The 16,187-nt window shown below is 41.9% G+C and overlaps 1 protein-coding gene across 2 annotated transcripts in view; it reads left to right on the plus strand.

Moving 5' to 3' along the window:
• LOC122402643 (titin) overlaps nt 1-16,187 on the plus strand; it is a 96,710-nt gene that overhangs the window by 24,145 nt on the left and 56,378 nt on the right. For both annotated transcript variants that reach the window (XM_043405603.1, XM_043405601.1), the window contains 11 exons: nt 418-1,420; nt 1,761-2,159; nt 2,233-2,752; nt 2,968-3,139; nt 3,220-3,406; nt 5,629-5,968; nt 6,053-6,788; nt 6,953-7,291; nt 7,503-7,659; nt 7,744-7,910; nt 8,353-8,482. In XM_043405603.1, the coding sequence (XP_043261538.1) occupies nt 418-1,420; nt 1,761-2,159; nt 2,233-2,752; nt 2,968-3,139; nt 3,220-3,406; nt 5,629-5,968; nt 6,053-6,788; nt 6,953-7,291; nt 7,503-7,659; nt 7,744-7,910; nt 8,353-8,482 (4,150 nt within the window). The remainder of the gene's footprint in view (nt 1-417; nt 1,421-1,760; nt 2,160-2,232; nt 2,753-2,967; nt 3,140-3,219; nt 3,407-5,628; nt 5,969-6,052; nt 6,789-6,952; nt 7,292-7,502; nt 7,660-7,743; nt 7,911-8,352; nt 8,483-16,187) is intronic.

Raw genomic sequence — 16,187 nt, forward strand, 5'->3', positions numbered from 1 at the left:
CGATTAACGGGCCTTTATAAATTTTACTTTAATTGACCGGCAGTTGAACCTTCGGTAAACCTAACCCAAACCTAACCTAGTAGTTGGTATACAAATATCAATAATAATATTAAGCGTAGCGGTAACTCGGCAGATACTGAAACTACAGCTCCATCTGACGGGTCAGCTGAGAAACTAGGCGAAGAACAGCGGCACTCTTATTCAATTAATCTCTAGTGATAGTTATTGTTAACGGCCACGTGCAACTGCAATACCAAAGAGTAAAATAAACGCAATTGATAATTCCATGAGTGTGTGATTAATACCCACGTGAGAATTAATATTATTGAAAATAACCCTTGGCCTTTCTAGGATTAAGTATCCAAAAATCTTCTGATTAGAAGTAATGTATACCAATGCAATCCTATTTATTTGCAGGTCGAATGGTTCTGGAATGGAAAACCATTGCGTACCGGGTCTCGTTTCCGAACCTTCTGCGACTTTGGCTTCGTTATCCTGGAAATATCGCCAATTTACCCAGAAGATTCGGGTGAATACAGTTGCAGAGCAACGAACGAATATGGCGAGGCAGTGACGACTTGCACCATGAAGTGCACCGGGAAACGAAGCATAATTCTGGAGTCTCAGCTGCCAAAAGGAATGGAAAGCACCATCGATAAAATCGCGGAGCTGGAAGGTCTCGGAAACGAGCCGAGCGCAGCTACTCCGGACGACGACACAGGAAAACCACCGGAATTCATCACGACACCGTCCGATTTGACTTTAACCGAGAATTCTCTGGCTCATTTCGAGTGCAGATTGACTCCCATCAACGACTCGAGCATGAGAGTCGAGTGGTTCCATAATGGAAAGCCTCTGCTGGCTGGTACCAGAATCAAGACGATCCACGACTTCGGTTTCGTCATCCTCGAAGTCGCCAATTGCTACCAACGCGATTCTGGCTTGTACACGTGCAAAGCAACGAACCGTCACGGCGAGGCCACCGTGTCTTGCAAGTTGCAAGTCCGTGGTCGTCAAGGAATCATCCTGGAACCTCAGTTACCATCCAACTTTAAGACTGGAACAGAGAGTATTCAAAAATTGGAGGAGGCCTTGTACAAGAGGGACGAGATATTGACCGAAGAAGAATCGCCAAACCCTCCCAGATTCACGGTCGAGTTGAAGGACATCGAAGTAGAGGAAGGAGCCTCCAGCCACTTTGACTGCAGAGTCGAACCGGTCGGAGACTCCACGATGCGTATCGACTGGTTCCATAACGGGCGATCGTTCGCAACGGGATCGCGAGTACACCAAATCAACGATTTTGGATTTATATCTTTGGACATGTCGTATACCTACGCCAGGGACAGCGGCGAATATGTTTGCAGAGCCACGAACAAATGGGGTTCTGCTACCACCAAAGCAACCATCACTTGCAAATGTACGTACCAAGTCGGAGAGAACTTTAACGATGACAAAAATCTCTGAAAAATGCCTTTGACGTTTCCTTAATATCGTAATAAACTAATTCTTTTCTCGTAAGACAACCCTAACAGACCCTGCCTTATACGCAGGGTATATACATATAGGAATAGGTCGGTCGAGTGCTTGTGAGAGAGCGAATGCGAGAAGTGTACAAGCGTCAACACGAGTAAATGTAAGGTTAAATACACACGTCGGTCGGCAGACTAATTTCTTGCGAAACGTCAAAGCATTTTTGCAGAAAGAAAATATGGTTATCCGTTACACAGATGATATTAACGAATGCTTGAATGTTTCAGCCAAGAAAACGATAGACTTTGAGTCTCAGCTACCATCGGGCATGAGCGGTGAAAAATTGAAGGAATTGGAACGTGGACCGGTGAGCGAGCCACCTGCCGAAGAACCACCGCGTCAACCACCGCGATTCATCACGCATATTCAATCCGCAACGGTCGACGAATCCGAACCAGTTAGGTTCGAGTGTCGCGTGGAACCGAAGGACGATTCAAACTTGCGTATCGAGTGGTATAGAAACGGAAAGCTGATTCCAGCTGGGCACAGATACAGAACCACGTACGATATGGGATTCGTGTCTATGGACATCTTGTACGTCTACCCTGAAGATTCCGGAGAATACGTTTGCAAAGCTATCAATGACCTTGGAGAGGACACTACCAGGGCATCGGTTTCATGCAAAAGTAAATCATACAATAAAGATCGCCAAGTATTTAATTTTAAAATGAGTATTTAATTTATAAATCTATTCCACAGGGTTGCCTAGCATTATCCTGCAAAACCAAGTACCAAAGGGTATGAAGAAGTCGGAGGCGTTGATGCAAATGGAGGCTACCATTAAGAAATACACCTCGGAAGTTCATCTGACCGAGGACGACCTCTACGACGCTGACAAGAAACAACCACCTCGTTTCGTCACTCAGATCGAAGACCAGACCGAACTCGTCGAAATGAACAGTACGAAGTTCGAGTGCCAACTGGCGCCTGTCGGCGATCCCAACATGAAGGTCGAATGGTTCTTCAACGGCAAACCTCTGCCGCAAAAGAACAGATTCACGCCTATCTACGATTTTGGCTACGTGGCGATGAACTTTGGCTGGGTGTATCCCGAAGACAGCGGAGAGTACCTCTGCAGGGCCACGAATCTTTACGGAATGGACGAAACACGAGCAGTAATCCGAACCGCTGGAAAGCCTGGCATTATCTACGAGTCCCAATTGCCAAAGGGCATGAAGAGTATCGAGAAGATCCGAGAGATGGAAGCTGCATGGCAAATGTAAGAGATTTTGTTTCACTTTTACACGATCTGAAATATGGAGTGTGCATGGGAATTTATAAAAAAGCAACTATTACACCGATCATTTTAAAATTTTTCACAAATACTGACTGACTGACTGACTGACTGACTGACTATTGAAGAATATTTAAAAAATTTCTTACAAACGATACGATTAATGGTTCTCATTCTGTGAACACATGCTTGATACACAGAGTACCTGAGGAAGAGGGTGAAGAGGAGAAGGTGCGAGCCCCTCCAACCTTCGTTAGCAAACCGGAACCCGTAACTGTAGAAGAGGGCGATTGGTCCAGATTCTGCTGCCGTGTCACAGGTCATCCGAGACCACGTGTCATGTGGATCATTAACGGTCACACTGTAGTGAACGTAAGTTGTAATTAAAAATTTTTCAGATTGACCGATTCTTTGATGAAGCTTTTCGTTAAATATTTTTATCGTTTACTCAGGGATCTCGTTACAAGTTAACATACGACGGCATGTATCATTTGGACATCCCCAAGACGAGACAGTACGATCATGGAAAAATTGAGGTTATTGCAAGGAGTTCGGTGGGTGAGACTCGCACGGAAACATCATTAACCGTGAAACCAAGAAGCGACGATTATCGTGGAGTGTTGAAGAACTCTCCAAGACGTAAGTTTATCCTGAAACAGGGACTCCATTACATAAACGTGTTGCATTCTTTGTGTTCCACGAACGTGAATATATTTTATTTCAATACACGTCGTTGTTTCGTCGTCGATTCTTCGAATTTTTATATTTGAACATCGGCAATAAAATTAATCAAGACTCGATTTTCAACGAAATGAAATTTCTTTGAAGAATGTAAACCAAAGAATGCAACCACATACAGAAAACAAATGATAATCCGCCAATATCGAACAACGGCACAATAATATACAGGGTGTTCGGCTACCCCTGGGAAAAATATTAATGGGAGATTCTAGAGGCTAGAATAAGTATGATTTTCGTCTTATTTTGACCCCCAAAATCTCCCATTAAAATTGTTCTCAGAGTTGGCCGAACACCCTGTATACCACACGAGAGAAAAGAAAAATAAAGTAAAACGCGGTTGTTCGACTTGATTAGCGATCGATAGAAATGGATCGCGATTGAAAGATGAGCGACAACCGAAACACAGTACATAAGATATCGATACGACACATACATTCTATTCGAGTACAGAAAACACTCGAAACCATTATTCGAACACCAGCCCTATTCCATGTCCTTCTCCTCGAAAACGAATGTTAACGAAAGGATTTGAAAGACTCACCTCATCCCCGAGCACCCCGAGCAGCTTCTTCTTCTTCTTCTTCTTCTTCTTCTTCGGGGTTTGGGAATTCGACGGGCATATTCGAGCAATGTCGACTAAAGTCAAAGGTATCGGCTACTTCGTTTCGCAAACCGGCATTCAGGTATGGAATAAACCATCGAGAAAGCAAACTCGTTCTTAAATTATTTGCTCATCGTTGTTTTTTTCAATTTTTTGTTGTCCGAATGTTATTAGATCTGCACGGAGAAAAATATATCGACGCGCGATTTCACAAACGATGTTTATTCGCTTATCGATCTCAAGCACCGCCGATTCGAAGTTAAATATTTTCCTCCGTGACTGAGATATATTCTATTGCACTGGAGAAAACGGGTTTATTGCTCATTGATTGATATATTGTTCTTAATATTTTTTTTAAGAATAATTCTCACTCGCTGCTTTTAAATCGCACTTCATCACAACTTTATTTAATGTATTATTTCTGCATACTACCATAAATCGGATCAATTAGGTGATTTGACATCACTGTGATAAATCACTATTAGTAATTTTGCACGCCATCTCTAGTACGGGGTAATAATTAGCCGAGCAGAGTCCGTATTTCTCAGAGTGCTGTCTATGTCGTGTTAGTATCAACGTTATTTATAATCCTTGTTCGCGTAGCGAATTTCTTGTTTTAAAAAATATATATGTCCCTTGTTATCCACGTTTCCCTCGTGTCGCGTTTCGTGGAACAGAGAGACGTCGAAAATGTATAAATTATCCACGCATGAATTTCGCAAATTGAAAACGATATTGAATCTCTGCACACGATCGCGAACTCTTGAAACGTTAGAAATTTCAGACCTTCCCCGAAGATGTGTTCAATGAATAAAGAATGAATTTACGAGATCTTATTAACCATGTGCTCTAACCTAAATTGTTCGGATGTCCACCTCTGTCTCCGGTACTCCGGTAGTCCGGTACTCTGGTTTCCGGGCATCTTGTTTCTCCCGCAGGAGACGTCGTTATGTGTTGCATCGCCAACAAAGTACTGTGTCGTATTTCCCCGTGGTTTTAGATCAATCTTTTTTCACGAAAATACAACGTTTCCTTGATCTTAACGCTAGACGCTCGCCATTAAAGCGTGCTCACTGAACCGAAACTGAACTGAAACTGGCGACGACGCATGCCACTAGAGGCGCCCTCTACAAGAACCCCATTTCACATTTCAATTGCGCCAACAATATTTTACGCCTAACGGAACATTAACATTCTTATACATCTTTGATTGAAAATATTCAATTTTATGATTTGAACAAACACGAGTGGTTTTTGCCAACTTGTGCACACTTAACAGATACTTAAGGTATCGTATAAAAACAATGATTGCAGTTCAATTAGAGGTTATCCTGTGTAATTTCGTGTTCGAAAGATACGGTGATATCTTAACAATAGCAAATTGTCGTTAGCATCGGGGAACGTTGTATTTTTGAGCGAAATAGAACGTTTCCGAGCCTAAACGGTTCACGTTCGTCTGGCATGCGTTGTCGGTTGCGCGGCCACATAAAAACGGAGGTCTAACACACCTTTTCCCCAGCGTGGTATGATTACGGGCTGACCCAATACCAATCGGAGCGACAGAACACAGAACTCGAGAGAGTTTTCGACGAGAGACACCACAATGTGTCCCAAGGAATCGAGATCGCGACCGAACACCTCGGCCAGAAGGTCATCAAAGAGCCTGAAACGGAATGGCAGAAGTCCGTCAAGAGCAAGAAGAACGAGGACTACTACAACAAGCTCATGAACCTGGAGGAGGAACAGGTCTTGAAGGAGTCTAGACTGAGGGAAACTACCCATCAATATGCCATCCCTGGTGAGAAGATCGTCGCCAACTCTATGGCCAAGGGAATGGCCCAAAAGTACGAAGAAACCTTGTGAGTACCTTTGCCGTTTTCGTTAAAATTTCTAGTAAAATATTTTATACATAGTTCTTTTTACCTGCTGTGATTGCGTTTCAGGGAGGACAAGAAGGACGAAACAACCGAGGAAACGGTGCAACAAACAACGACGAAGTTCGTGAAGAAACCGTTCGTGGCGGAAGTGGACATCGACGTGGAACGCTCGAAGGCCACAGGAAAATATCCTCCTGAACCATCCGAGTCCACGGTTCACGGTCGCGAAGTCCACGTGGCGAAACAAAAGCAGACCCAGAAAGAGATCAAAGGCGACTTGGAAATCACCCGAAAGATAACGGCGACGGAAACCACCGAAGTAGAACACAAAGCCAAAACGCAAGAGCGCGTTGTTCAGGGTCCTGCGAAACCAGCGAAACCGCCAGTCTTCACGAAGAAGATTCAACCTTGCAGAGCATTTGAGCAGGAGCAAGCGCGATTCGAAGTCGAATTTGACGGCGATCCATTGCCGAACATCAAATGGTACCGCGAAGATTTCCCGATTCAGAATTCGCCAGACCTCCAGATTTACACCTTCAGCACAAAATCGGTGCTAATTGTTCGACAAGTATTCATGGAGGATTCCGGTGTTTTCTCCGTGATCGCTGAAAATCGAGCCGGAAAGGCCAAGTGCAGCGCCAACTTGGTCGTTGAAGAACGCAGACGACAACCAGGAAGAGGAGGTGTAGTACCACCGAGTTTCCTCTCGACTATCCAGAACACCACCGTCAATTCTGGTCAACTGGCTAGATTTGACGCTAAAGTCACTGGAACCAAGCCTTTGGATGTCTATTGGCTGAAGGTAATTTATTTCTTTATCGATTCACGCCTATTTTCACTGATGATTCACTATATGAATGCAACAAATAAACTTTAAATATTGTAATTCGACAATCATTACTTGAGTATCAATAGATAATAAGAGTAACGCCAACAATCGTTCATTTTGTCCGTACATTGTTACAGAACGGCAAGAAGGTGACGGCAGACATTCGTTACAAGACTCTCGAGGAAGACAACACTTACACTTTGCTGATCCTGGAGACGGTACCTGAAGATTCCGGAAAATACGAGTGCGTTGCGTTGAACAGTGCTGGAGAAGCTCGTTGCGACGGTGAATGCACGGTTAGGGGACCTCAATCACCCGCGAAAACAGCGAAACCGACGACGCCTGGCGTCGAAAAGGCACCCGCGGTTCTAGAGCCGCTGAAAGATCAGACAATCAGAGAGGGAACTTCCGTTGCTTTTGCGTGCAGGATCACTGGAAAGCCGGTACCTACGGTGCAATGGAAGAAAGGCGACAAGGTGATAATAATATTTCCGAAAAACGACATTTTTTTCTACCTTTAAGTATAAGATAAACTTGATAAAGGAATTTTTATATTCTTTTAACGAAAGATTCTACTGATGCTAATATCAAAGTCATTCTCAAACATGTTGTTCGTTTATCGATTTAGCATATTCAGTGGAACAGTTTGGTTACACGATAGTTGTATGAATTAATTAATCTCTGCAGGTAATCAAGCCATCCAAATACTTCCAAATGCAGAAGGAAGGTGATCTCTGTACCTTAAGGATCTCTGAAGCCTTCCCCGAAGACGAGGGTGTTTACAAGTGCATCGCCAAGAATCCAGCCGGTGATGTAACCACGTCGGCCAATCTCAGAGTTCTTGGTGAGAATTGTCTTCGATTACTGAACTTGTATACCTAGTTTAACTTAATAAATTAACCAATAAATTCGTAACGTTTATTATCAGCTCCCGACGCGGCGGATGTTCTGCCCAAACTGACACCTCTGAAGGATCAAATAGTTCTGGAAGGGCAGCCAGCGCAATTTAAAACTCAAGTCAGTCCAGCGAAGCCAAAGCCAACGATCCAATGGTATCGCGAAGGTGCCCTCATCCCTCAGTCGCCTGACTTTCAGGTGAGTCGGAATTCTAATCCTATTTCGGGAACAATCTTTTCATTTAGATTTTTCCACTTTTCCATCCCCACCAGTTTTTAGAACTTGGACCAAGTTTGTTTGCAACTCTATCTCACTCGTAACCTAGTTGCTTTTTCAGGAATTGCCAAATGTTATCCGTGTTAGGCTTGATCGTATTATAAGGAAAAGTGAAAAATACTGAGAATGAGCGAAACAGAGAGAAATGTTCAACGTTCCTTTATTCTACTTTATTCAGCTACCTTCATGTTACCTTATCTAGCTCACGAAACCACTATGAAATTAGGATCCCTATTATTCAAAGGAGACAGGTGGAATATACATATGTAGTAGATCGGTTCGGTCATATATCGAACGTTCACTGTATTTTACCGAATGACTTGTGGAATTACTCGCTAAATGAAAGGAAACGTCTGCATTCCAGATGATTTACGAAGGCAATAACGCTGTGCTACTGATAGCAACAACCTACGAAGAAGACACTGGCACCTTCACTTGCCGAGCCACCACTTCGGCCGGCACCGTAGAAACCTCCGCCAAACTCATCGTCAAAAGTAAGAATTGAATAAGAGATACACGTTCAATTGCTAACACGAAGCGCGATTGAATCGACGGGATAAGCCTCTTGCGAAATGGCGGGAAAACGCGCGCACGTTCGAGACAATGCAGCTTTCTCAGATTGAAATTTCAACCAATCGAACGAATTTCTAAGCGAGAATCGTAAACCAAAGGGAAATTTCTAAAATTCACGAATAAACATATCAATATGTATAAAATAAATTAATAGAGACGACTAGGGGACGCGTTGTCTCGGACTTGGCACGCTTTTCCGTCGAACGCGATCCATCGAGGCCCGTGCGTATTTTTATTTTTTCTTCTCGCTTTTTTTGTTGTTTTCTTTAAATACCCCCCTAACCTGCCAAGCAAACTGTTACCATTTTTTTTCTACCCTGTATCTTCCCTGGCCACCCCCAATAATCAAAGTCTCGAAAGAACCCCCGGGGAGTTTGTACTAACTCGTCGTGTTTTAAAAGTAGACGAGCGAGTGAAACGAGACCGTAGAGTAGAGCTCTATCGGGTGCAAGAGGGACAAAGAAAGGATAAATAGAATGTGGATATCGGTGGGGAATGAACTGCGTGACGATTAAATGTCGCGAAGGTGGTGCTGATACAAAAATTGAAACGAATCGAAGCGTCGCTCGAAATTCTCACCGGTGATACGAACGTGGCGCGGACGAAATAAAATTAATTCACTATCGAAAGGTGCGATTCGCGAGCGAGACGCGTCCTCGCGACGTTCGCCGGCCTCGAATTCATCGAACTACCGAGTTTCTTTCGATTTTTGCGTTGTACATAAGCTCGATCCACGCAGAATCACGAGTGATAAGAGAATGTCGCGAAATCAAGCGAAACGTCACGTGACTCGTTTGCTCGTTCGATTTAGTGTCGATGTTCATTATAAAAACAAATATATATTTATCATAAAAATATATAATATATATATAAGTGTATACATTACCCCGATGCAATAAACAGTTAGTCATACCGACGAGAAATTTATAGTTAACACACATACACGCAAATCCCTTTTAACGTTCTATTAATCGATTATTTATTATTGTACAATGGAAAGGCCAATAAAAACAAATGTTTTAAGTACGTACAAGCCTCGTTTGTTGCCGATTCAACAATCTAGTGTTTCACGATCGATTAGTTAAGCGAATTTTTAGTTTCTAAGTGGAAGTATAAGAATTCTTTTCAATTATCGGTAAATGGCATCTCGAAATTCAAAGTGAAAGTTCATCATGCACGTCGAACACCCAAGTATCAATTAAACACCCTTGTTATACTTAAGAATTTAATATAATATACGCTCGTCTTTGGCTGGTACGTTCGCGGTGCCATAAATTCGGACGTGTTTTGCTTACGAAACGAACCACGGAATCGAAGCGGAACGCGGACCGTGACTCACGAACATCGCGGCTCGTAAAACAATTCGCGCCGTGCGTTCGCCACCCCGAAAATAATATGAAACCCGGTTGGGACACGCGACGTAGGAACAAAAATAGGCGAGTTGCATCGTTACGGGATTCTTAATCAGCGTAACGATCGATCAAACAATAAGACGTCAGAAGTCGGACGACGCTTGGCAGATTTATCGCGGCGAAAATAATAGAACGAGGAAACCTCGATGCCCGACTGTTACACGAGAAGTAATCATGTTCTTCTTCTATTTCATTCGCTCTCGCTCGCTATCCTTTTCTTCGACAGCTGTTGTGTATCATCGAAATAAATCGCGAGAAGGTGAAATTTAATTTCCAAAGGAACGAAACGAGGAAAAATAATTTTCTTCCTCGTTGGTCTACGTGTGGCGTAGAGTTTATATATGTATATATATATATATATATATATATATATATACCCGTGTTTTACGATGTTCGTTTCTGTTCCAAGTATCACCTTTCTCTCGGTAACTGGTTTAACGAGCGCAAAGAGGTAAACGTATTTCCTTCAATCGCTTCTGGTATCTACTCGAGTCGTTTGAAAATGAGGGACGGACGCAGTGCCGTGTGCACGCTCGGCTAGGCCCTCTTCTTAGGCTATTTCTGACCACGTGACGTGTATTACATTACCCGGCTATATTTGGTCGCCGGTTCAGAACTCCCCGAACACTCGGTAAATTCACGTGGGGTCTCTCGTTGGGTTCTCGTGCACTCCTACGAGGACTTTCACGTTTTATTCGAGAGGCATAAATATATTTCGCGACGACGTTTCGCGGAAACTAACCGTCGTACAAACGCTTCGAAATTCGATACGACGATGAAATGTTTTGAATTTTCTTTGCTTTTCTCACGTTTCTTCAATTTTAAACCGCGTCCAGAACATATTTCGTATTCTCGTACCAGAAACTACTGTATGTATACTTTACAAAGTAGAAATTCGAGTGTTTAGAAATTTAGCATTCTACGTAGGAGTTTGTGTTTAGATTACCAATGGCGTTCCACGAAGTAGAAGATTAATTTAGAATACTTTGCTCTAAACATAGAGCACTGTTCTTTATTACCAGACTCCCTGGGTTCTAGCGAGGGATCTTCTACGCGCTCTACCGTGGAAAAAGTAGAATAAGACCCATCATCGTGGACGCTGCAGCGTGACTAGCATGAAAGCTGCTTGCGTTTCGACCGAGCACCAAATGCTCGCCGAATGGAACGACGTTCCCGCGTTCTTCACTGCCTTTCGACTATAATCGTCCACGTTTACGTTACGTATACCTAAACAACTCGACAGAATGACTCGAATTGGAATTCAGACTTGGTCAGATTTTTTGAGAAAAGTTACATATCCCATATCGTTAAATCGTACATTTATTGATCATTATACTATTCTTAACCCTTTGCACTCCACTGGCGCCGCTATGGCGACAAACATAATACGTAGTATAGCTCGATTTAAGTTTCATTTATGACAACAGAAATTTAATATAGGAAATATAATTTAAATTATAGGTAATGAATATTTTGTTTAGTTTTAGATGTCACATCACAAAATTGCATTTAGTATTGCTAGTTGTTCATATTAATAATGACTTTCGGACTGCAAAGGGTTATTGTTCGAATCGAAGAATCCAAACGCGTGCAGAATTTAAAAAAATAATTGTCAGGATTTGGTATCTTGAGAAAACTAATCGTTGGTAATTAATGAGTGCATAAAGAGATATTTCTCGCATAATGAGATAGTGTTCGTGTCTTGTTGCAGTATTTGACTAGACTGCACCGTTACGACCCGACGCAAAATTAGACCGTGAATCCGACGCGTTAATCTCGGCCATCCGTCTGATTAATTGCGAAAGAGGGGTAGAATGGGTCGGGTCGTGGCAATTAAACACAGTTTCGCAGGCCAAAGCACACGTGGTCGCGGCCATCTTTCCGCGGGTCCTTTCTCGGTCGAGCGTTGTGCAAAATTTTAATTGGATCCTAGCCTGCACAATGTAGCTATTCGAACAGTCGGAATCATAACCCTCTATAATCCAAATTATTTTTGGCCTTTCAAAAATATTATATAACCGAACACTGATAAACATTTTTACCTCTTGCAATCTAAATCTATTCAAGCATGCTAAATTTATGCATCGATACTACTTATGAATTTAAGTGAACTTTTTTTAAAATAAAACTGATATAAAATAATAGAAAAGTTAAAATGTTAAAAATAAATTTAATGTAGTCGAGAAAAGAATTTTGTTACGGTCTTATAATTAATTTGTGATCCAAGTATACGAGTAGCGTAGAGGAAGAACACATTTTACAGGTAAATAAACACTTGGAACAAAAATAACTTGGCTTGTATTAAATAGTGCATACTATATCGGGGAGAGTGTCCTTAGATGGAATTCGAATTCAGCGATAAGAATGCTCGGATAACGAAGGTTCTTTGGTTAAGATCGACGAAGATCCAGTTTATGGGCGAGAAAACGTATTTCACGCATGGCGAACAAAGCATGGCGGCGATCTTTGGTGTCTCCTCCGTCGACAAAGCGTTAATTGCGAGATCAGCGCGGGAGAAAGAATGTATCAGAGTACCTGGCACGTTCACGTTGGCCATAAATAAAGATACGTCGCGTTCGGGCTAGCTGGGTAGGGACCAAGAAAACTTACACCGCTGTTCCATTCGTCTTCGAGGCTTATTAAATTTATTTCAAGCGTACAATCCCTCTCTTATGAGATCAGATCTATTAAACGAAACCGTAGAAGCGATCACCGCCATCCCTAAACCCTGAACAACGAATTCGAGATGCCAGATTGATTAGAAAGACCGTTACAGCGAGTCCTCCACTAGTTCTAAGTCTAACATAATCTATTTCTGGGCGAAACAAGATCCCAGAGTTCAGAGTCAAGAGATATCGAGTAACTTTTGTTCACAAAAAAACACGATAGTTCCTCGCTAATGTTCGCTGGATTTTTGGAATTGCATTGAAAATATGTATAATTGATAGAAATTTACTTTTCAAAATTCACATAAATTATAATAGTCTCTCTCTATTGTTGGCAGAGTCATCCTCTATAAGACTAACCATACTTTCTCCAAAAAAAGAGAACGAAATTTAAAAATAAGAAAAGATCTATAAAGAGCAGATGTTGAACGTATTACAAAGATTCGAAGCGATTAAAAATTCACTATTTTAAAGTTGTGGAAAAACTAAATTTGTAAAAAAGACTACGTATAACAGAAATAAGAGAGAATAGTAACCTCCTTGAGAACATTAACGAGGGCTCACGGTATCAGTTTCGAGCCTTAGGAAGTTGCAACGCCTTCCAGGACCTATCTCTCTTTCTCCCTACTATACAATTTGGCGTGAAACCTATTATGTAAATATAAAATATGTCTACGGAGGAATTGTTGTAAGTGATTCGTAAGGATCGCGTTTCGAGTAGTAGCGTTCGATTAGTCAGTTCCGTGGACGTTGGGGGGTGACAACGACCTTGAAGAAACGACCACCTGAGGCTCCGAAGACAACTGCCAAGCGGCTAGCAGAGCATCTGTCAGAGGGTCGAAAAAGAACGCGGTGATTCATCGCGGACGGATCTTCTTTTCCGCGGCTCACCTTCGTCTTCGTGACCACCCCCACCGACTCGACGTGGTCGTTCGTCGGTCTCGGGCCGAGCAAGCCGACTATTTCGGCCATCCCAGCTGCCAGTGATTCAGCCACGCCAGAAATAATACGGCGGAGCGCGTGTCAGCGCACTCTGGAAGGCGGGAAGGAATTATTTCTGGTAAATCCGCAGCTCGACTCTGCATACGCGAGACCCAAGTTTCGAGGGTGTACGAAATCTCTCGATGGCGGACATTTTTCTTTTACGCTTCGAAGCCATCGATCGCGACTCGATGCTCTCTGTTCCATGGGGGAAACTAATAAAGAAGATTTCAAATTAATTTCCTGGAAGCCATTTTATTCTATACAGTCAGCTTGATCGAGGGCAAATAAAATATAATAAAAATCATAAACATTATTGCTTCGATCAAATATCTTTGTCGAAGAGCAATTAATGTAATTTATTTAAAATACTGTTGTTGCGATTGTTGTCCAACTCGGTGGATCGTAGAGTTGTGCTTGAACGTCTGAATCACTGGCAGCCGAAAAGCAAGAAACGAACGAAATAACGAAGCCTGAAAAAAGAAAAATTGGGACAAATTAGCGGAGAAAGGGGAAGAAGAAGAAGGTCAGGGACAACCACGTTTGGCTAAACGATGATTTTATTTTTATTTCTGTACATGACCACTCCAATCGTCTGTGATTCATCGAATAAAATTTGTGTGTCCCCCTCTAGAACGCCGGTGTATCGTTGTTTCTATGTCACATGCACGCACACCCGATCGACGAGACGTGTACAATAAACAACGCCTCGTCTCGTTCGAATCATTCTTAAAAAAAGAAATTTCACTCATCGTGATTGCGTTAGGGTGTTCCGTACAGGAATAAAATTACGCTCGAAACCCTGTTTTTTACGATTAAGATAGAACGTATAAGTTTATGCGGCGATCGAACGAATCACGAGATGCGAAATCTGCCGGCGAAACTGTCGTCAGCCGTTGTTTTTTCACTAAGTGAAACCAGCACTTATCGAATAACACCACCTTCGCGACGCTTAATGTCGGTTAGAAGTCAGACGTGTCCAGTTCAAATGCGGCTGCACTTCCATCGAACCGGGTTCGAAACGAGTTTCGAACGCAGCCGATCCGATCGAAGGCAGCCAACTGTCAACGGTCGTCGCGCGTTTTCACGTTACACGGGGCACAGAGTACACTATAGTAGCCTAGCACTTGGTGAAACAACGTTTCACAAAAAACCACCGAAAAGCACGTATCGCTGGTAAAACGTAGAGTCAAGGCCTCGAACGTGCAAGATGAAACACGTTTTATCCCGAGACTGGTAAGCTTGTTCTTCGTCTCCGGCTTCCAGCGGATGACTATTAAGGCTAGACCAAGCTTGGGGTAGAGGTGTGTGCGGTATGGCGTCAGACACGAGTTTCCCCACCACCGGTTCCTCGCCACCCGATGCATGCATCACCGTTCCCTTCACGTCGACCGTCGTTCGGGTTTTTGCATTTTCAGTGGTAAACTACGGCACGGCCACTACCTCCGTCACCTCGTTCTCTAGAATAATGACCTGCCGTGGTTAATAGCGAGCTCAGAATGCTAGACAAGCTTCCGCGTTGCACGACGCCGGAGGACTAGTCGAAGGACTCGAAACATTTTTTATTCGAGAACGTTCGAATTCATATTCAGGGTGAAAATACGGTTAGAAAGATTTGAAGAATTTATAAATACACGAACCCTACAAATTAATTTTTAATATTAATATTCAAATATTATTTATTTATTTATTTATTTAAATAAACAATTTTACTTCGTTGTACGTGAATTACAAAATTACGAAAGACTGTTTATCTGTCCTTCAAAGAAGTCAAGTATTGCAGAATATTTATTAGCAGTATCCGAATTATACCATTCATAAAAAGTACCTACCATTATTCTACTATTACTATTCAACCATCGGTATACGAATATTACTGTTGGACTATCATTAATCAAATTTTACTATTCCATTTTTATTATTCGATTATTCCTGTTCAACTATCATTAATCTAATGTTATTAGTTCACCATGTTCCTGTTCAACCGTCATTAATCATATGTTACTATTCGAATATTATTATTCAAATACTCAATTAGTCAAATATTACTACTATTTCTTTATCGTGTATTCTTTTCATTTTTCTCCAGTTAATAATAACAATAATAATAATAATAATAATAATTACTATTTAATTACGAGTTGACTATCTTTACTTGAATATTACTATTATCCGATTATTACCGTTTGATTATCATTATTCAAATATTAATATTTGCCTGCAGTTGTACAAATCGAAAACTAATCAAATTCTTATTAATAACTGTGAGTAGAGTAGTATAATTGTTTGTATTATCGCATGGGTTAAGAATGTATTTCCATTGTTATTTTAATTATTCATAGTTTGGAGGCGGTGATTAGTGCGATCGATTGGAAAATAAATTCGAAAAAATACATCTGAGAAATATGTTCGTTTGGGTTTCTGCCTCGCGGATGACGAATCGTCTGTTTTTCGTCGTGTTTAAAAATAAAGTCACGCGAGGCTGAGAGCGTTGATATTACGCTCGAAACCTCCTGCCGAGAATAAAAAAGAAATAAATGCACGCATCTGTTCGAAGCGTTTCGCTA

The sequence above is a fragment of the Colletes gigas genome, unplaced genomic scaffold (genome assembly GCF_013123115.1).
Source record: "Colletes gigas isolate AHSC1104 unplaced genomic scaffold, ASM1312311v1 Colletes_gigas_Sc00038, whole genome shotgun sequence".
Classification (NCBI taxonomy): domain Eukaryota; kingdom Metazoa; phylum Arthropoda; class Insecta; order Hymenoptera; family Colletidae; genus Colletes; species Colletes gigas.